Source organism: Bos taurus, chromosome 22 (genome assembly GCF_002263795.3).
Source record: "Bos taurus isolate L1 Dominette 01449 registration number 42190680 breed Hereford chromosome 22, ARS-UCD2.0, whole genome shotgun sequence".
Classification (NCBI taxonomy): Eukaryota; Metazoa; Chordata; class Mammalia; order Artiodactyla; family Bovidae; genus Bos; species Bos taurus.
In genome coordinates, this window is record NC_037349.1 from 5140816 (window position 1) to 5161953 (window position 21138).

The window sequence follows — 21138 nt, forward strand, 5'->3', positions numbered from 1 at the left end:
TGGATCAAATGGAAATTCTGTTTTTCTTGTTTTGAGGAACCCCCGTACTGTTCTCCACAGTGACTGCACCAGTTTACATTCCCATCAACAGTGCAGGGGGTTCCCTTCTCCTCACGTTCTTGCCAGCATTTGTCATCTCGGTCCTTTTTAGGGTCATAACTTTTTTTATGCTGAAATGAAGCCCATGCAGTTAGCTCGTCCAAACTTTTCATTTTACCCACAAAGAAATGGGTTTTTAGAGAGTGATGTAAATTTCCCATATTTCACAGGTGGGTCTCCACCTTTTGTCTATGGGAGAGTTGGATAATTTGGTCTGTTTTTGAGGGAATACCATCAACCTCCCATGTTTGGGGGGTTGCTTGTTAACAACTGCCTCACCCCGTGCAAGGCTGTGGATACACACCTGGTCACTGAACTGCATCCAGACTTCCCATTCAGCCAGTCCGAGGCAGGCAGCTCAACCAGAGGCTGTATCGTTCATGGGCTTGTGAGAGGACTGATCTTCACAAATGATGACTAGTGGGATGCTCATCTTTTGAGACGATCGTGGTCTCCCCAGTGAGATTTTCTGGGTTCAGATCCCAGCTAAGCCATTTATAAGTGGTTTGTCCTTGGATGAAACAGTTTCAGTTTTCCCCTCTGAAAAATGGGGATAGAAAACAGTGCTCACTTTGAATAGGATTTCTGTGAGGATAAACATGTTTATTCATGTGTGGAACGTAGAATAAGGCCTGGCAGAGAGCAAGTATGCCATACGTTCTGGCTGTAAAGAGTCACTGCTGTTTCCTTTGATCCATTTGGATCTTGTCTTTGGATTTAGCCAGAGGAGTGAGGCGCTTTGTACCAACGTCGTGTTGCGTTCTCCTTCCAGAAAATTCCTTCAATACGTGTATAGGTATTGTCCATCATCAGCAGCAGCTCTGGGAATCAGAGGAAATCTGTCAAGAACGCTGTTGAGGAAACTATTCTCTGCATTGTCACCTTGCTGAGGAAGCCGGCAGAAATTTCTCTCAGCTCTCTGCCTTGGAAAGATTATTCCCTTCTTGAGGGTATATTTGCTTCTGATCTTCAGGACAGCTTGAAGCATAGAGAGCTTCAGATAGAGCAGGGATCAGCAAACTTCTTTGCTAAAGGACCAGTTCCTGATTATTTGGGGCTTCACAGGCCAGAGAGTCTCTGTTGCAGCCACAGGCAGTATGTAAACAAGTTGGACACGGCTGTGTTCCAATAAAACTTTATTTACAAAACACGGCTTCGGGCCAGCCCCTGATGTGGATATCATGTTTTACTGTATTTCTCCCTACAGTGCTGACTACCAGAAAAGCTTGAGGCATGCTCTGGCAAGTATGTTGGCGTGGACTTTGTGGACTGACATCACCCGTTTGCCAGTTTTCCTACATCTACTGTCCATTTGTCTTGGTTCCAGCTCCCATTCTTAATTTCTCTTGGCCTTTCCCCTGACTGCATCTATCTCTAGGTTGCATGAGATTTTATATTTTTATAGGATGGAACTGTCAGTAAATACGTCAGTTATATCTAATTAACTTAGAAACCGGGGCTCTAGAAACCACTCTGACTCAGAGTTCACCAGATGTGGTTAAACAGCGATGCAGCCTCCACGCAGCGACGTGAGTGCCGCCGGCCGCCCGCGAGCTGCCTGCAGGCCCCGAGGTACCCCAGAGGCCGAGTGCAAGGGGCAGGGGCTCCTGGTAGCCACAGTCTCCTTCTCTCCTCTCATTGTTGTCGAGTTTCTTTTAAATGAAAACAGACTCTTTGGTTTGCAAGCCTAAAGCTGGCAGGAAGACAGATGACTTTTTTTTTTTACAGTATCAGACACGCGGTTTCCTGTCTCTGTTTAACTTGCTAGCAGATCATCTCAGCCAGCTGGGTCCCCGTGGACCTGTGTGACCTTAATCCTGTCGCTTCCCGCCACCCAGCAGACCCACTCTGGGTGTGGACCACGCGCCTTGCGCGCTCTGTGGACGCGTCTTGGTTTGTGAGGCAGGGAGCGCTGGGACGTGCTGCCTCCTTCCTCTCCAGTCCCACTTTGCGTTCCTTCTGCTCCAGCATGCAGGGGCTGGTTCCGTGGGGAAGTGCTGAGTTTCTGCCGGTAAAGCAGCAGCAGCAGAATGCTGGTGCCGGGCGGCCCTGGGTGTGCTGCTGCCCGTGAGCGCGCCCTCGCCACTCAAAATAGCCGGCTCGCCAGCTGGGCCTTTTTGTTTCAAGGAAAACAAAGCAGATTTACTTTCTGGTCTCAAAGCAAAAGGAAAAATATAAGTGTGGAAAGCCGGTGGAGAAAAGTTGTTAGATGAGAAAGACAATTATGGATTGAAGTTCCACGTCTCGTTCCTGGGAAAAGAAATCAGTTATTTGAGGTGATGACTCAGTGCTGAAGGAGCCTTGGGTCATGAATGACTTAGAAGCACCCCCCCCGCCCCGAATCCCAGAGTACAGCCCTTGTCTGGTGAAGGAGATGATAAAGATTGTACGTGCCGGAGGGTACGGTGACTCAGTCCAGTGAGGCTTAGCGTGTATTTGAAGTGTCTTCAGGCAAAGCAACTGGCTTCTGTAGGTTTTTTTTCCCTTTTCCCTAAGCAGCAAAGTAAACAAAGATGCTTTGAGGCCATGTGTGGTTGCCGGCTGTGAATATTTCTACCCTGGAGCCTCATTCTGACGTGAATCACAGCCGAGTGGAATCCATTAAGGACACAGTCTGTCTCGAATCCCAGCCCCTGGATGTGAGTGACCAGTGAGATGCTTGGGCCAGTGGGGCTGGCCTTGTTACAAGTCTCTCCTCTCACAGCCGCCGCCTCGTGTTCTGTAAACAACACACAGATGGGTGATGGTGAAAAGGGTCCAGGAGACTGTTTGCTCCTTTCCAAGTACCCCAATGTCCCACCAGTGGAAAAACACTGGAGTTAGCTAGCCACTGGGAAACTGACCCTCATTTCCGCCCGTTCTGAACCCCAGAGGCTGTATTTACCTCTAGTTGGACATCTGGCTGACTGGTTTTTTGGAAAACCTTTTCTGATCCTCAAATAACTCTTGCTCATTGCTAATTATGTAAAATTTCAATGTTCACAGCAATAATTATGCCTTACAAAAGCTAATATTAACTTTTAAAGAAACAATACATATTTGCTTCTCTACTTTAAAAAATATATATACACCTCTGTCGCTGGCTCCAGTGTCAGGAACAATGGATCCTACAAGCAGTGATTAAATTTCTTTTCACAACTTCTTTTTTTCTGGGGTTGTATCCTAGCCTCCTGTCAGGCTGAGGTCGGTCTCGGCCTTGACTACACATTGGAAACACCTGAGAAGCTTTAAAAAAATGACTCATTAACTGGGTCTTAGCCCTGCAGTTTCGGACTTAATTGGTCTGGGGCCTGGTGTCAGGATTAAAACAAAAAACAAAAAACCCAGCTCACCAAGATATTCTAATATGCAGCCAGTGTTGGAAACCACTGAATTCAAGACAGTTTGTTCTGCCAAAGGGATTTATATTTTTCATCCTGTTCCCCATATAACCTGAAAGAGGATGGGGACAATTAGAGTGGCAGCCACCACAGGAAGTGGCCAGATTCAGCCCTTGAGGCTGGAGGAGCAGAAGAACAGCAGGCCGCACACCGGGGTCAGCCCTCCCCTGGGAACAGCAGGACACCTTTACGGAGGCTATCACCAAGCTCGCCACACTCCACAAGCAAGCACTTCAGAACGAGGCCCGGGTGGGCACCTCAGAACCGGTGAGATGACACATTCCGGGCAGGTCCATCTGCAGCCCTGAGGAGAGACGGCAGGGGTGGGGGCCGAAAACCAGCCAGAGCGTGCTTCAGGCGGAGCCAGGGGGAAGGCAGGGGGTGGCGGTGTTTTGGTAACGAGACAGGCGTTGGTAATGTGCACAATTGATGTGCTTTTCTAAAGCCTTCTGGCCTCCCTGTTGGAGAAGATAGTGGGGTCACTCCAGCCCCGTCTCTCTACCTTCAGGTTTCCCGAAAACGCGAAGGGCCCTGAGACAGGGTAGATGATACGGCCCAGACCGTTCTTTTCCAGCCAAGGAACAGAATGAGAGAATCGGGGCAGCAGCGGGGAAGGGGGCCTACACCCAGCCCAGGCTGAGTGAGCGCCCGGAGGACTCTCGCCTGGACAAGGCGGTGAGGAGATCCTGCTCCAGAACGCGCGGTCAGCCCGTGGAGGAAAGACGGTCATGAGAGGTGTCCGTGTCGCGGGCAGAGCCTGGCTCCTTGTAGGCTCTGTCTCCTGCGGGAGGGACGAGCAGCACAGGGGCAGGAATGCTCCCGGCGGGGACGACCCGGGCTCTGCCTGCCTGAAATGACCACTTGGGAAACTAAGCCAAACACACGTATGAGACGAGGCCTGTCAGTTCACACAGGTGATGGCAGGTAAGCAGCGTATCAGAAAGCGGGCTTCGCATCTGCTCAGCGGGTTCAGAGGTGAGTTCAGGTCATTCTGAAATTGGGGAGCTGGTGAAGAGAGTGAAAAGGAGGCAAGAGCATACAGGCCAGGAGTTGTCTCCACGCCTTGCTGAGAGCGGCGGGCGTCCTGCGCTACTGCATTCCACGTGGTAGAGCTGGGTCTGGTGAAACGTCAGAGAATCTTGAGGAACAAGAATGATTTCGGAGGACAGATCACTTTATACTCAGAAAAAGGACCCAGTGTATATGGGGTGCCTGCTTCTTGCTGGGCGGGCACATTTTAGGGTCTGATAAATGTGAGTGTGATAAGTAGGTCTTTTCAGGAGTGACTGAAGAAAATAGAGATTTTGAGCCTGAAAAAGATGATTTAGGGAAATGGGCTAAATGCCCAGCAACAGTTTGAGAACTCCTATCCCACAGAAGAGGGAGTCATTGTGTCGTCTTTTGCTTCAGAGAATAGCAGGAAAGCTGGTAAGTGGGCTTATGGGAAGCCCATGCCTGATTATAAAGAATGTGTTTTAGAATAACCCAGTGTTAAGACTTTCTCCTAAGATGTCTGTCAGGGTGTAGAGTATGGGGTGATTTACAGAGGAATGGAGTCCTGCTGTGGTTACCTTTATGGCAGGTTTCCTCTGCACCTCTCAGGAGTGTTCTGAAGAGGTGTCATCCTGAAGTAGACTGCCTGAAAGGCCCTTTTCGGGGGAGAGAGGAAGGGAAGAAGTAAATAATGGAGACTGTGGAGTGGGATGTGAGGAGGGAGGCAAAAGCTTACTTTTGAAATATGTACAGTTAGAAGAAAACAATCACATGGGCTGGAGAGAATTCCATCATTTGGGGAAAAAGTATTCTCGAAGTCTGTCTAGTGTCACACAGTGCTGTCCACGTGCTGGAAGTTTAATTAAGCCCTGCATAAGCTCCTGGCCTTCTGTTGTTTAATTTAGGTGGTTTTTTACTATTTGGCTGAATTTGTTTACTTTTTCTTGAGATGATGGATAGGGAATTATCTGTCTCTCTCTCTGCACTCCCCCTGCAGTTTTTCTACTAGAACGTTCTCATGGGCCATTTTCTCACTGGCTGGCAGAGTATGGTTGTCCTAGGGCTTTGCCAACAAGTCCTGTCTGTGGCAGACTCCCAAGGGATGTTCACTGTAGCTGCTACTGCTGCTAAGTCACTTCAGTCGTGTCCAACTCTGTGCGACCCCGTAGATGGCAGCCCACCAGGCTCCCCCATCCCTGGGATTCTCCAGGCAAGAACACTGGAGTGGGTTGCCATTTTCTTCTCCAGTGCATGAAAGGGAAAAGTGAAAGTGAAGTCGCTCAGTCGTGTCCGACTCTTAGTGACCCCCTGGACTGCAGCCTGCCAGGATCCTCCATCCATGGGATTTTCCAGGCAAGAGTACTGGAGTGGGGTGCCATTGCGTTCTCCGGTTCGCTGAAGCAGTGCTTCTCAAGCCGGACTGTGTAAGTGAGTCTCATAGAGGACTCTGTCATGCGCAGGTCTGCTGCCGCAGTGGAGCACAGGGCTGAGGTGCTGAGTTTCCCTAAGTCCCCAGGTAGTGCCTGCTGACTGCACTGGTCTGAGGGCATACCCTGAATAGCAGCGTTCCAGGAGATTCTTTTTGTACCATGCCGTCAGTATTTTTAAAGATGAGAAAATATACAAAATTTTGGAACTCCCAAGTTAGAAAGTATGTATATATAGTAACTCCCGGATTAGAAAGTATATATGTAGTATGATGGATGAGGGTGTAAGGGAGAGATGGGGCAAGAACAGAGGAAAGCTAACAGAATGTGGATGTCGCAGAATAAGGAGGCAGTTTGCTTTGCTTTTTACAAGGGCCTGTATATTTTCCTCTAGGGATCCGTGTCCTCTAGGGCCCAGGGCTGTGACTCAGTAATGCTTCCCTTGTATGTTGAGTGAGCACACTTGGAACTTAGCCAGTAAATGTTTACGGGATGTGGGCACCTTTTGTTCACTTTCAACATCTTCTTTATTATAACTGGGTCCAGCATCACTAGACATGTGGTAAAACTGAGTTTTGCCTCTGGGAAAACAGAATTCAAACCAGACGGACAAAAAGCACCTGCCTCTCTTCTCTTAGTATATCCAGACTGACTCCCTCCATAGCCTTCTACTTGCTTTTTTTTTTTTTAATTGAGGTATGGTTGATTTACAGTACTGTGGGTGTTTGAGGTGTGCAGCAGAGTGGCTCAGTTATATATACATATATACACACACATACATTCTTTTCCATTGTAGATTATTACAAGGTATTGAATATAGTTCCCTGTGCTATATGGTCCTTAATTGTTTACCTGTTTTATATATAGTATCAATTGTTTGTACCTACTAATCCTATATTCCTAATTTATCCCTCTCCCACACTTTCCCCTTTGGTAACTGTAAGTTTATTTTTGAAGTCTTGGAGCCTGTTCCTATTTTGTTAATTTGTTCATTTGTATCAGTTTTTAGATTCTACCTGAAGTGATATCATATAAAATTTGTCTTTCTCTGTCTAACTTATTTCACTGAGTAGGATCATCTCCAGGTCTACCCATATTGCTGCAAATGGCATTATTTCATTCTTTTTAATAGCTGAGTAATATTCTATTACACACACACACACACACACACACACATATATATATATACGGCATGTCTTCTTTTACTGTTCATCTGTTGATGGACATTGTGGTGGCTTCCATGTCTTGGCTATTGTAAACAGTGCTGCAGTGAACATGGGACAACATATTTCTCCAGATACATGCCTAGGAGTGGGATTGCCAGATTGTATGGTAGCTTTGTTTTTAAGAAACCTCCATACTGTCCTCCATAGTAGCTGTTACCAATTTACATTCCCACCAACAACAGTGTAGGATGGTTCCCTTTAATCCACGTCCTCTCCAGCATTTATTGTTTGTAGATTTTTTTGATAGTGGCCATTCTGATCAATGGGAGGTGGTACGTCATTGTAGTTTTGATTCGCTTTTCTTTAATAATTAAAATACTGATCATCTTTTCATGTGCATTTTGGCTATACATATGTCTTCTTTGGAGATATGTCTATTTAGCTCTTTTTTTTTTTTTAGAATTAAAAAAAAAATCATTTATTTTTGGGAGTCCCAATCCCTGTGCTGGGTCTTCTCTAGTTGGGGTGCATAGGCTTCTCTCATTGCAGAGAACTGGCTCCAGGACACGTGGGCTTCCACAGTTGCGGCTCTGGGGCTCCAGAGCACAGGCTCTGTAGTTGTGGCATGCAGGCTTAGTTCTGCGGGCTGTGGGATCGTCCTGTGTCAGGTTGAACCCGTATCCCCTGCATCAGCAGATGGATTTTTTTACCACTGAGCTACCAGAAACACCCCTGCCTGCTTTTTTGATTTTTTTTTTTAATATTGAGCTGCATGAGCTCTTTGCATATTTTAGAGATTAATCCCTTGTGGGTCTCTTCATTTGCAGACCTTTTCTCCCGTTCTTGGGTTGTCTTTTTGTTTCTTTTGCTGTGCAAAAGCTTCAGAATCCCAAGTTCTTAAAAACCAACATCTACCATGCTGCTTCCTCTAAATATACAGAATAATAACTGTCAGGTTTTGGTTTTGTTTTTTTCTTTCCATGCTGCATGGCTTGTGGGATCTTAATTTCTCAACCAGGGATAGAACCCGGACCCTTGCCAATGAAAGCACAGAGTCCCAAACACTGGACTGCCATTGTAGAACCTACTTTGATTATTCTTAGGGGTTTCTATTGCCTGATAAAATATTACTAGTTTAAGTCTAGAACTTTTTTTTCTAGACTTCTATTGACAATTTTTTCTTCAAATTGTCAATAACAGCAACTTGTAAGTGTATATTAAGAAAATCATGAAATCGAATCTCAGCTCAATGTAGTGTCTGGTTTAGAGGCAAAGAAGTAACATGAAAAGTACAATACCTTCCTTAGATTGTAGACTTGGAAAGCTCAAGAGAAGTTTCCTTCCAAGGGCCGCAAGGAGTTCAGGATTTGAAATTCAGTCACTGTTGGGTAATGTCCTGCACAAAAAGTGACCTTAAACCCCAGGCAGCAAACACAGCGGGGCAGAGAGATGATTTGGGGATATACAGGAGACTTGGGATAAAAATTCTCAAATAAGCCGTTTTAACAAAATGTACTTTGTGTTGGTCTCTTTGGAAATAATAGGGTTTTTGGACTGAATGAAGAGTGCTTTTAATATTGTGAGCTTGTCTTCCTGATGCCAATCATCCCTTACATAAAACTGTATCATCAGAAAGGCAGTTGCCTGTCAGTGGCTCTGTCCATACAGTAGATGAGCAAGCCCAGTGACATCTGGAGACTGAACAACACTGATCAGGTGTAAAGGACCAGGTGAGATGAGCCTATCTGGGTCGACTTTCTTACCCGGCATGGCACATTCCACCATTCTGCCTCCCAGTGCTGGTTGCTTGGGATGTAAGTCATGTTGAGTAGAAATAGCTCTAGTTGGCCTCAGTGCCTGAACCATTTTTCAAAGGATTGCATTTGAAATATCCCCATTAGAATAAGGTTTGCTGAAGATTGTTGGTATGTATTCCTTATGGAGGCCTTTTGCTTTATCATATACTTTCTCTGTATCTACCAAATGGATCATACATTTTTTTTCTCCTTTAAATTATTAGTGTGGTCAGTAATAGGAGTTGTTTTATTTGCATATTTGTTTTTAATTTAAAATAATGCTTTTATAGCTTTGGCTGGATTTGGATTGCTAACATTTTTATTATTGGTGCTAGTGGTAAAGAACATGAATGTCAACGCAGGAGACATAAAAGACAAGGGTTTGATCCCTGGGTGAGGAAGATCCCCTGGAGCAGGGCATGGCAACTCACTCCAGTTATTCTTGCCTGGAGAATCCCATGGACGAGGAGCTTGGCAGGCCATAGGGTCGCAAAGAGTCAGACACGACTGAAGCAACTTAGCACCGCTCAACACACCATTTTTATTTAGAATTCATTTTTCAAATCGTAGTATGTGAGAGAGATTGGTCTGTAATTTTCATATATTCTCTTTGGTTTTGGTTGTCCTGTTTTCAAAGAATGAGACACAGTGCTTTTCCTATTTACTGAGTTTGGGTGACATTGAAATGACCTGTCCTTGGAAGCTTGGTGGCTCTCAGCTTCATCTGAGATGGGTGTGTATTAGGGGCTTTGAGGGGAGCATTGTTGCTCGCATGTTTTTGGATACTTTCTTCCTGTTTCTACTGGGAAAACGAAGCTTTCAGATAAGCTGAGAGAATGCAGCAATGAGCCCCTGTGTACCCTCCCCTTGTATTTACCTCCTTCTCATCCCCGTGTGTATTTGGGGGTGGGGGTGTATTACAGTCACAGTTCAGCTTCCCCAAAGCAGTGAGGGCGTTGCTGACCCAGTCAAGGACCACCTTGGCCCTCAGTTGTTTTGACTCTTCCGTGTGTCTCTTGCTTTTTGTGACTTTGACTTTAAACAGGTGGACCACTGATTTCATAGAGGCACATTCCGGATATATCTGATGATTCCCCACTTGTTTAGACAATGGTCAAACATTTCTACGAGAAGTCCGCTGGCATTTTTATTGTAGGAAGTTTAGGGGGTTGGCAATTCTGCAAAAAACAAACTCTGACATGTGCATCCAGTCATTGGTACTAAGAAATTTGACAGTGAATCATGGGTTTTAAAAAAGATTCAAAATTACAGTTATAATCTAGGAAGATTTTTAACTACTCAATTACTTTAATGTTTGTAAGACTATTCAAGTTTTTCTTGGCTCAGTTTTAGTAAATTACACATATTAATTTTTAGGACATTGACCAGTATTGTTTAAGTTTTCAAACTTATTGGCAAAAAGCTTTTCCACTGCCTGAGATTCTGTGTCCTCCAGGCCTCTGTCTGCCCTTCGCTGCGCGTCAGTGTCACCGAGGTTCACCTGCTGTGTTGGTCACTGCAGCAGAGTCTATCCAGAGTGTTGCTGATCCCCCCTGTGTCTTTGTTTTCCATTCCTCTGATTTCAGTGTTTCTCTTTACTGTCTTTCCTTCTCTTTGACTGTATAGTCAGTCGGGTCCTTTCTCTAAAAGTTCACGTTGAACCCTCTGTTGGCCAAAAATCCTGGGAGCTATCATCAGCATCCCTCTTGAGGGACACTCCCCCTGCAGCTGGCCACTGCCTGCCACTCCAGCCTCCACTGTACACACAGGATCCCCGTGTGCCTGTCTAGGAAGTGACCTGCCACGCCAGCCTCTGCTGTACACACAGGATCCCCATGCGTGTGTCTAGGAAGTGACCTGCCATGCCAGCCTCTGCTGTACACACAGGATCCCCGTGTACGTGTCTGGGAAATGAGACCTGATTCAGACCTAGCAGCGTGGCTACAGGACTTCAAAATAGTCCACATGAAACCAGTGCTTGGCATTTAGTAGGTTCTCAGTAAATGAAAGCTGTAGTTTTAAATATCGCCATTAACCCAGTGGCTTTAGACAGGAAATTCTCCCTTCCCCCCAGCCTCTCTCTCTCGAGCACAGCTTCCTTGTTTGGCTCTCAGCCAGTTGCGTATATATCCTGTTGCTTTAGATGAACATGTTAGCATGTGAAAGTCTCTGTGGTTAGGTGTCACTGCCGGCTTCAAGAAGCTCTGTGGTTGTCTTGCCGTGTTCACCAGTGCACCGAGGCGTATAGATAGCGAGCATCTGATAGCCCTTTCTGTTGCTTGGGTCACTTCGTGCCTTGGTAAATTTCTGCCCAGACTGCTTCACTGAGTCAGAGGAATTGCAGAGCCAATTCAACTAGTGAAGTAAGCACACATCTCTCACAGTTAGCTCTGTTGATTTGGTTTTTATCAAGATGCATTAAACAATCCATATAGGCATTTTTACTCTTGACCTTAATTTAATGTCTTTTTCTCTATGTGATTTTTTTGAAGAAAAAATAAATTATAGAGATTCAGTGTTAAGTTCCTTTTGGCAAGCAGCGATGGATTTGGGCCTCACAGAGGACTTGAAGGAGCTTGGGAGTGACCTCTTTTCATTGTGGTGTGTGTGTGCGGGATTAGGCCAGTTGTTTACTTTTAAATTACTCGGGAGGAACCTATACCAAGGAATTTCCCCTTGAGGTTTTCTGCCAGTTTGTATGTTTTTAGGGCATACTAACATTTATCTTTGACGTTTGTCCTTAAAAAATATTTATTTATCAAGATTCTGACATTTGCAAATGGCTGTTTATTTGCAGCTCACTTGGGCTCCTGTATGTGGGACACATTTGGTTGGAAATTTTGGGAATTATTAAACAGCCTGCTGGGGCCATTGCTGGGGAGACAGCTTGGTGGTGTGGAGAGAACACGCGCTCTGGAGCCATCAGACCTGAAGGAAATGGGACCCCCTCAGTTCCTCCCCTCCCCACCCCCACACTCACTCTGCCTTCCCTCCTTTCCACCTTCCCCTCCCTTCCCTCTCGTAGCCCCCTCTGTAAACTAGGCAGTGAACAGAAGGCTGCTGGGGGAGTAAAGTGAGATGCTGCTGATACAGTGAGGGACCCGGGACTCAGCTCAGTAAAACCCATGAGGGGTTGGTTACCTCCACCGTTCTTCACAGAGTTCAGAGGAGGGTTTCCCATCCTTTTCCACTGCAGAGCTCCCCTCACAAGGGCAGAATCTACCCTTATCCCTGGGGCGTACAACACACCACCCCAGGAGGACCACTCTGGCACCACTTCTCCCTTACTCAGTACCTGCAGAAACAGAGGCATCTGGAAGTTTCCACTCCAGGAAACCCGGGCAGGGAGACCAGCACTCGATGCCTTCTCTCTGGTGCTGTGCGCGCCATGCACGCTGGGACGCCTAGCAAAGCCTGCGGATCTCTTCACAGTGATGTCCTTAAATGCCTAAAACAGCACACACGGGAATTCAAAGAAAATCCAACCTAGAGTCATACAATTAAACCATACAAATGATTTAAGAAATCTGTGCTATAGTAATCTTTGCTTCTTCTATAGTAATGGTTTAAGTAACAAGATCTAGCATCAGATGGAACAAACTGAAATGGCTAAGTGCTGAATATAAAGGATTCGTTGAGGCCTCTGCAAGAAATGTTAACACAGCATAAAATTATCTGTGGTTTCTCTTGGTGACAAAGTCATGGCATGGCTCATGCTGGGAAATGTGAAATTTTAGTTAAAGATTAGAGAAAATAAAAAGATGTCATTTTGCCCATGTAAGCTTCCAGGCCCACTGAATTCTGTCTCTGGAGCCCAGGCTGAGTCACCTCTGTGTGCGCCTGGGAGGCATCCCCTCCTTTGTAGGAACCCCAGAACTCGGTGTGGCCACCGTTGTCCCTTGTTGCAACAGGGGAGTGTAAAGTGAACCTCAGGTTCTGAGCACTGGTTACTTGTGTGTCCAAGAAATGGGTGATGGAGAGTACTGATCCTTGATCTCGGGTGTCCTCGGCCTGCAACAGCTTGGAGCGGGGCTTGGGTTCCCATTCAGAGATTGGGGCTGGGTTGCAGCGGTGGAAGTACCGGATCATAGCCACTAGGTCAGTGGTCACTGACAAGGGCCGTGGCCCTTCTGCTCTGCAGAAAAGAACTTCCACGGAGATGGAACGTAGTGAAGCAAGTAAAGTGTTTTATTAGCAGGAAAGAGTATGGTATGCGTGGATAGACACACAGGCAGACTCAGAGGGAGAGTCCCTGAGTCGCGTCCTCATGGCAGTTTAAATCATTTATATGGGGCGTTTTTTTCCGGTTTTCCTTTGGCCAGTCATTTTGATTTGCCTGGTTCACAGTCCGTGTTTGGTATATCTCAGGATCCTCCCAAGTGTGCGCACACATCTCTTAGCCAAGATGGATCCTACCGAAGAGGCCTCTGGGTAGAGCATCCCATGACATTGTTCCCTCTCCAGCCTGCAGGGAGCTTTTCTGTGCATGTGTGGTCGGGGAGGTTTCCTGACTTCCGGAATGAGAAGTATGTGGTTTGAGCGGGGCCCAGCCTTCTCCCTTAATTGTCCTGCTATTCTTGTCTTGGAGTTTTAGTCAATAGAGAATGAATTTCCAGTTGCTTTATCCTGCAGGGGGGCCCATCTGCCTCCTCCCTCAGTAGTTCAGCAATTATGTCTTGAGTTCTGTACAAGCTGTGTCCTGTGATGATGGGTTCTGAGAGAAGAAAGCAAAAAGGTTTAAGGTTCTTCCTTGTGTAAGACTTCTGATTCCCAGACAGGAGAGAGATGCACAGTGGCAGGAACATTGGTTCTTCGTTAAGAACCGAGGGGAGCAGTCTACACACCCAAATGTGCCCCTTTGGACGCCCCGGGATCACTTAGTGGACGGCCTGCAGTCACTTAGGCCAGCCCCAAGTGAAGACAGCCACTTCATCCAATTGAGCGCTTGTATAAAGGCATTCTTAATTGGCTCCCAGTGATGTGAAGTTTAGAAACAGCATGGCATGGGGTTACGAGCGGGCGTCTCTAATCAGAGTTTGAGAATCTACAGAATGGGGTTTATAATAATAGTAGTATCTATCTCATGGGGTTTTCTGTCCATTAAATATAAATATTATATAAAACTCTTGGCACACAGAGAAGTATATAATTTGTATTCAGTTTACTCTTCTATGTGTAATTGGGGGTTGGCAGGAGGAAATACTCCCTGCTGGTCCCTGAGTAAAGGAGAAGCTGATTGTACCCGCTATACCCACAGCTGCTGGTTTCTCTGGGAGCAACTCAGGGGTTAACTCTGAGAGGGTGTGGGTGGCTTCTGTTTAGATAAAGCCACATCCCAGAGCTTCCTTTCAGCCTGATTTGCTATTGTTAGGGTTTTTCACCACCTCTTTGAAGTTTTAAGAGTGACAGATGTTAATAGATAATTCCCTCCCCACCAAATTTTTATGTGTAGGTTTTCAAAAAGAAATCACAGGAAATTTGAGGGGAAGGTAACATTTGGTTTCTGATATTGAAAGGGGGGTTTCTAGAGTCTTCTTTAATCGGTAAATTTCAGATTTCTGTTTCTGTGTTTCCTTTAACCTGAAAAAGACTAGAAATCAGCAAGGAATATTCTTTTTCATAAATGGACAGGAATTGGAAAATAAAATTATCAGTGATACATGAACAGTTCATTTGGATGTTTTACCGCCTTTAATGAATTGGACACACAGCTAAATAATTATGCAATTAATATTTAGAAATTTTTCATTGAGTTGTTTTCTCATCCATAAAAGAATATTCACATTGGAGCAACATGATGGCTCTTTAGATTTCCCCGGTGCATTGCAGGTTGTTAAAATAGCACCAGTAGAAGGGGGGCGAGCAGACTTTTTCTGTAAAGGGCCCGGTAGTAGATGTTTTAGGGCCAGAAGTGATCTCTGTTGTATGAACTACTTAGTGTCTTTTTTTTTTTTTTAATTTAAACAGCCCTTTAAAAATGGAAAATCCATCCCTCTTGAGGCTGAACAAGAGCATCCCCTGTACCCTGGGGCCATAGTTTGCTGACCCCTGCTGAACAGCGTGGAGAATGAGAGGGAGTTTTTTAAATTGAAGTCTAGTTGATTTACAGTGTTAATTTCTGCTGTACAGCAAATTAACTCAGTTGTGCTGGGAGGGATTGGGGGCAGGAGGAGAAGGGGACGACAGAGGATGAGATGGCTGGATGGCATCACCAGCTCGATGGGCGTGAGTTTGAGTGAACTCCTGGAGTTGGTGAGGGAGGCCTGGCGTGCTACAATCCATAGGGTCGCAAAGAGTCGGACACGACTGAGCGACTGAACTGAACTGAATACATATATATGCACATTCCAATATGTATATATAAAGGAATATATATATACATATATACATTCCCTTTTTCATATTCTTTTCCATTATGGTTTATCATAGGGTATTAAAATAGTTTCCTGTGCTAAATAGTAGGACTTTGTTATTTATCCATCGTATACATACTAGTTTACACCTGCTAACCCCAAACTCCCAATCCATCCCTCCCCCAACCCTCTCCCTCGGGCAAGCACAAGTCTGTCTGTTATGTCTGTGATTCTGTTTGTTTCATAGATAAGTTCATTTGTGCAATATTTCAGATTCCATATGTAAGTGATAACATATTGTATTTGTCTGTCTGACTTTACTTAGTGTGATAATCTCTAGCTCCATCCATGTTGCTGCAAAAATGGCATTTTGTTCTTTTTTATGGTTGAGTCGTATTCTGTTGTCTATATGTACCACATCTTCTTTATCCAAGAAGGGAAGGACTTTGTCTCATTAATCATTCATCCAGCTTCTACCCTGCACCAGCTGCTTAGTAGAGTGTGGTGATCAGGACCTCTAGATTTACCCCTGTAGAGCTTACTTTCTCATGGGAGGAACAAGCAGAGAATTAAACACATTTATTTATAAGACATCTTATGTTGTTACAGACAGGTGTCCACTTGAAGAAAACATTCCCATTGGATAGTCCAGATAGTAGAGGTGGAGTTACAGGGGAGGAATGTTATTTTCTGCAGCATCTGCTGCGGTGTCTGATGCTGATACTGCATCAGTATCATTTTATCTGTCCCCTCAGTCTTGATCTCGAGGCTCATTCTTTGCTGGGTAACAGGGACCATCCATGTCTCCACAAGAGTTTCTATTTCTCCTGTAGTTCAATCTTTTCCTGCAACCATTTTGTCCCATCACACTTCAGCCTCTGGTCCCACCTACCCTGGGGTCCCATGCAGCCTGCCAGTGTGAGTAAGAACTTAGGTTTTCAAGATTCAATCACCACATTTTTCCTTCTTCCTGTTTTTAAAAATTTTATTGAAGTATAGTCAATTTACAATGTTAATTCCGCACAGCAAAGTGACTCAGTTATATATACATATATGTGTGTGTGTTCTTTTTCCTACTGTTCTCCGTTATGGTTTGACACAGGATGTTGACCATAGTTGCCTGGTCTATAGCAGGAGTTTGCTTATCCCGTGTATAACAGTTTGCATCTGCGTAACCCAGACTCGCACCCCAGCCCTCTCCATCCCTTCGTGGTAACCCTGTCTGTTTCCGTGTCTGTGAGTGTGTTTCTGTTTTGTAGGTAGGCTCATTTGTGCCATACTGTAGATTCCACATGTAACTGATGTCATATGTTTGTCTTCGCTTAGTGTGATAACCTCTAGGTCCATCCGTGTATCTGGCAGTGGCATTATTTCATTCTTTCTTACGGCCGAGTAATAATCCATGGTATATATGTACATCTTCATCCATTCATCTGTTGATGGACATTTAGGTTATTTGTATGTCCTGACTATTGTGAATAGAGCCAGCAAAGCATTTTTAAAGGCCAGTGAGGAGGGCCTTGTTCTCAGCTTGTAATCAGCTTGTTCTCAGTTCTGATTGGTTGATGGTGAATTTTGATTTCCCAGCTAAGTTTTGAGGGAAGAGTAAAAGACGTTGACTAGATGGCCAGATGGACAAGCACACCCAAGCATCCATGCCTGGAATAAAAACTTACCATACCGTGTGCATTAAAACTGTGCTGATGGTAAATCCCACAGTGCCTGGGGTGTGGACCACTTCTTCCCAGGGCACACCTGCTGACCCGCTCCTTCTCTGTGTTTCCACTTCAGAGTACACCAGCAGTAACCCCGACTTGCTGCTGGTTATCTTCCAAGTGACAGGCGTCAGCCTCCTGCCACCGCTGGGCATCGCCATCGCAGTCATCATCACTTTCTACTGCTACCGCATCCACCGGCAGCAGAAGCTGAGCCCAGCCTGGGACTCGGGCAAGCCGCGCAAGCTGATGGAGTTCAGTGAGCACCTGGCCATCATCCTGGAGGACGACCGCTCCGACATCAGCTCCACCTGCGCCAACAACATCAACCACAACACGGAGCTGCTGCCCATCGAGCTGGACACCCTGGTGGGCAAGGGGCGCTTCGCCGAGGTCTACAAGGCCAAGCTGAAGCAGAACACGTCTGAGCAGTTCGAGACCGTGGCCGTCAAGATCTTCCCCTACGAGGAGTATGCCTCCTGGAAGACGGAGAAGGACATCTTCTCGGACATCAACCTCAAGCACGAGAACATCCTGCAGTTCCTGACGGCCGAGGAGCGCAAGACGGAGCTGGGCAAGCAGTACTGGCTCATCACTGCCTTCCACGCCAAGGGCAACCTGCAGGAGTACCTGACGCGCCACGTCATCAGCTGGGAGGACCTGCGCCGGCTGGGCGGCTCGCTGGCCCGCGGCATCGCGCACCTGCACAGCGACCACACCCTGTGCGGCCGGCCCAAGATGCCCATCGTGCACAGGGACCTCAAGAGCTCCAACATCCTGGTCAAGGGCGACCTCACCTGCTGCCTCTGCGACTTCGGGCTCTCACTGCGGCTGGACCCCACCCTGTCAGTGGATGACCTGGCCAACAGTGGGCAGGTAGGGTGGCCCTGCCCCTCACTGCTGCAGCCCTCGCTGCTGCGCCCCTCCGGCTCGCGCTCCTTCCGCCCTGCACTCTGACCTCCCCCAGGGGATCCACTCAGCCCTGGAAGCACCCTGCTCTCCTGCCAGGGTGCCTCCCACAGCCAGCAGCACTTCTCTCTCTGGCTCTCAGACCCTTCCCAATCTAGCACAGCCATTTTCTCCTTGAGTCAGTCTTCATTTCTCGTCCATTTAGACTTTTTTTCTTTGCTTCAAGCACTGCTAGTATCTCTTTTTCCTTGTACTCAGCCTCTTTCTGCTCTGTACTTTTGGTCCTTATGTTGCCTTTTTTTTTTTTTTTTTACCATTTTAGAAGGTAATCTCCTTGAAGTCCAAATCCACATACATTTGGTCACATCCAACACAAGGCCTTGAACAGGCAAAGAGACCAATAAGTATCTACAGAGTGAGTGACTGACTGGGTGAAGGGAGAGTTCTTTTGAAACATCTCACAGATTAAACTGGAAACCTTTTTTGGCTAAGGAGCTATTAGAGACTGACTAACGTTACCACTGGGTGCCCCAGGTGGCACTATGGTAAAGAACCCACCTGCCAATGCAGGAGACAGATAAGACTTGGGTTCAGTCCCTAGGCCAGGAAGGTCCCCTGGAGAAGGAAAAGGCAACCCACGCCAGCATTCTTGCCTAGAGAATCCCATGGACAGAGGAGCCTGGCGGGCTACAGTCCATGGGGTTTCGAGTCAGAGACGACTGAAGCGACTTAGCATGCACACACAGCGTTGTTGTCATCCTTTATAAAAGATGGGCCCCGTGTTTCACACACCAGAAGCTTGGCTGTGACTGAGAGCAAAGTCTTGGGAGCATCGTTGCCTCCTCTGACCAGGCTGAGGGTTGTGCTTTTGGAGCATCTCGTCACTGCTCAGGCAGCCCTCCAGGGGTGCACATCCAGTGAGGAGATGAGCACGTTGAAACTCAGATGAATCAATGTGCCAGGGTGACCAGTCGTGGAGTGACTTATTAAAAAGAAACTTGTCTTCTAATGCATGACAATAAAAAGCATTATTTTGGAGTAACATTATCAACTCACTTGACATTCCCCTGGATCCTTGGGAAGGTAGGACGTCGCTGTTATTTAGTCAGTCTATACAAGCTGCATTATCACTCACTCAAATGATTTTTTCCTTAGAAATATTTTTTTCTTTTTTCCTATGTATCACAGTGTTTTCATACTGTCAGATAAAATCACACAGCATGCCTATCAAATTTATAAAATGACCAGATTTGAGCTTGTAGTGGAAATACTTCCGTATAGTTCGACTCAGCAGAGCTTTTATGTAATTATATGACATCCTCGGCACACTAGAACGTACCGGGGGGTGAACAAAGGAGACTAACGCAACCCTCAGGGGACAAAAAGAATCCTGGCGGTTATTATTTTCACCTCGTATCTTGGAGTTTCAAGAATGAAAAGATATTTAGTTTGGAAAAACACTGAAAGTGTCCATCACCAGTGTGGTCTCAGGGTCTCTGCAAAGACGTTACTGCACACGTGGTATGATGATCTTGTGTCCTGAGCCTAGACACAGCAGGTCTGGGCTTTGCCATTTCCTTCTTTTGGCATTTGTTCTTTATATTCCTTCAAGGTTTTTCAGGGAGAGACAACCTATTTTTTAAAAAAATTACATAAGCTCTACCTTTCTACGCAGGTCTCATTATCTTAAAAAGCATTGTGGTTTTTAAAGACCAACAACTACTCACGTAGGGGGCCAAGCGTCAGCTGTATTTTGAAAGCAGACCTGCAGTGGGAGTTGGATGACGGGCCTCCGTGTGTGTTCTTCTTTAGGTGGGAACGGCGAGATACATGGCTCCAGAGGTCCTCGAGTCCAGGATGAATCTGGAGAACGTGGAGTCCTTCAAGCAGACGGATGTCTACTCCATGGCCCTGGTGCTCTGGGAGATGACGTCTCGCTGCAACGCAGTGGGAGGTAGGCATGGACCACCATCCTGGTGGACCTCCAAATGATGCTGTGCTCATTGCTTCAGCATGAGTTCAGGGATACGGAAGAGCTGTGTGAGATCTGGTAGGACACAGATATTCCAGCATGATGTGGAATCATGCCTTGGTTCTGTAGCTGCAAGCCAGGTTCAGGGCATAAAGCATTTTATCTCCTTTCCTGAAGTATATAATTACTTTTCCCTGGACCCATTTCTCCATTGGTATCTACAGATCTAGCAAGAGAGGAACACTAATAATATTTATAAGAATTCATTTCTTCTTTGATTCAGAAAATTACCTGATTTTTTAAAAGGTTTTTCAGAATTAAAAGGTCCAGAAAATAGATTTTACTTAAAATTTACTTTTATGGACTTAACTTTCCTTTGCTGGAGAAAACAAGCAGAATGGTTTGACGGATTTGTTTAGGTTTTGAAAAATCTAGAGAAGAGAGGTTATTAAGGAATGTAGCATTCTTCAGGGGTACCGGGGATGTCATGTTTTAGAGGGCATTGTCCCCTCATCTTCCTGGAGATGGGCATGGCTGATGTCCACACCAGTTCATCCTTTTCTGGGCCTCCTCAGAGGTATACAGTGGTTACCGTCAGGATCTGAGGTCTCACCTTAGAAGTGTGTATATCCTAACCTGGTCCTGGTAGGATGCTAAGTCAAGCCAAGCTAACTCCAATTTTATGTTTAACCCTTTGTTTCATAATAATTTTAGACTCACAGAATCATTGCGTGAGTAGTACAGGGAGTTCCCATATGCTCTTCACCCAGCTTCCCCTCCTGTTAACATCTTACCTAAACCAAGTCCCCAGAATTGGGGAACAGGATTCACTCGGGATTCCACATTACCTTGGTGTCCAGGCCACCTCAGTCTCCTTCAACGTGTGATGGTCACTCAGCCTGTTTCTTTCGTGACCTTGGCAAGAATTCAGACCAGTTATTTTATAAACAGTCTCCCACTGTGGGTTGCTCTGATGCCTTCCTATGGTCAGACTGGGATCGTGCCTTTCCAGGCAGGAACGCCTCAGAAATAGTGCCATGCCCTCAGCACCGCACACGGCTGGTGTGCCAGCGTGCTTGCTGGCCCGTCTCCTCACACGCTGAAGGCGGCGCCAGCTCTCTCCCTGGGGAGACACTACCTTTTCCATGTGTAATTAATACATATCTTGTGGGAAGGTGCTTTGACCTGTTTCTACTAAACACCTGTTTAATAAGGAGACTAGACCTGTTTTTTAATAATAATTTTACCTGCTGATTTTTAGGGTCAATTAATAGTTCTTGCAGATGATTATTACTGTAACGTTTGCTTAATGGTGATTTTCTATTTTT

General features: G+C 46.0%; 1 protein-coding gene across 2 annotated transcripts in view; it reads left to right on the forward strand.

Annotated features, from left to right (window-relative positions):
• The window catches only part of TGFBR2 (transforming growth factor beta receptor 2), a 92175-nt gene that overhangs the window by 49236 nt on the left and 21801 nt on the right, over positions 1–21138 (forward strand). For both annotated transcript variants that reach the window (XM_024982893.2, NM_001159566.2), the window contains 2 exons: positions 17006–17805; positions 19651–19792. In XM_024982893.2, the coding sequence (XP_024838661.1) occupies positions 17006–17805; positions 19651–19792 (942 nt within the window). The remainder of the gene's footprint in view (positions 1–17005; positions 17806–19650; positions 19793–21138) is intronic.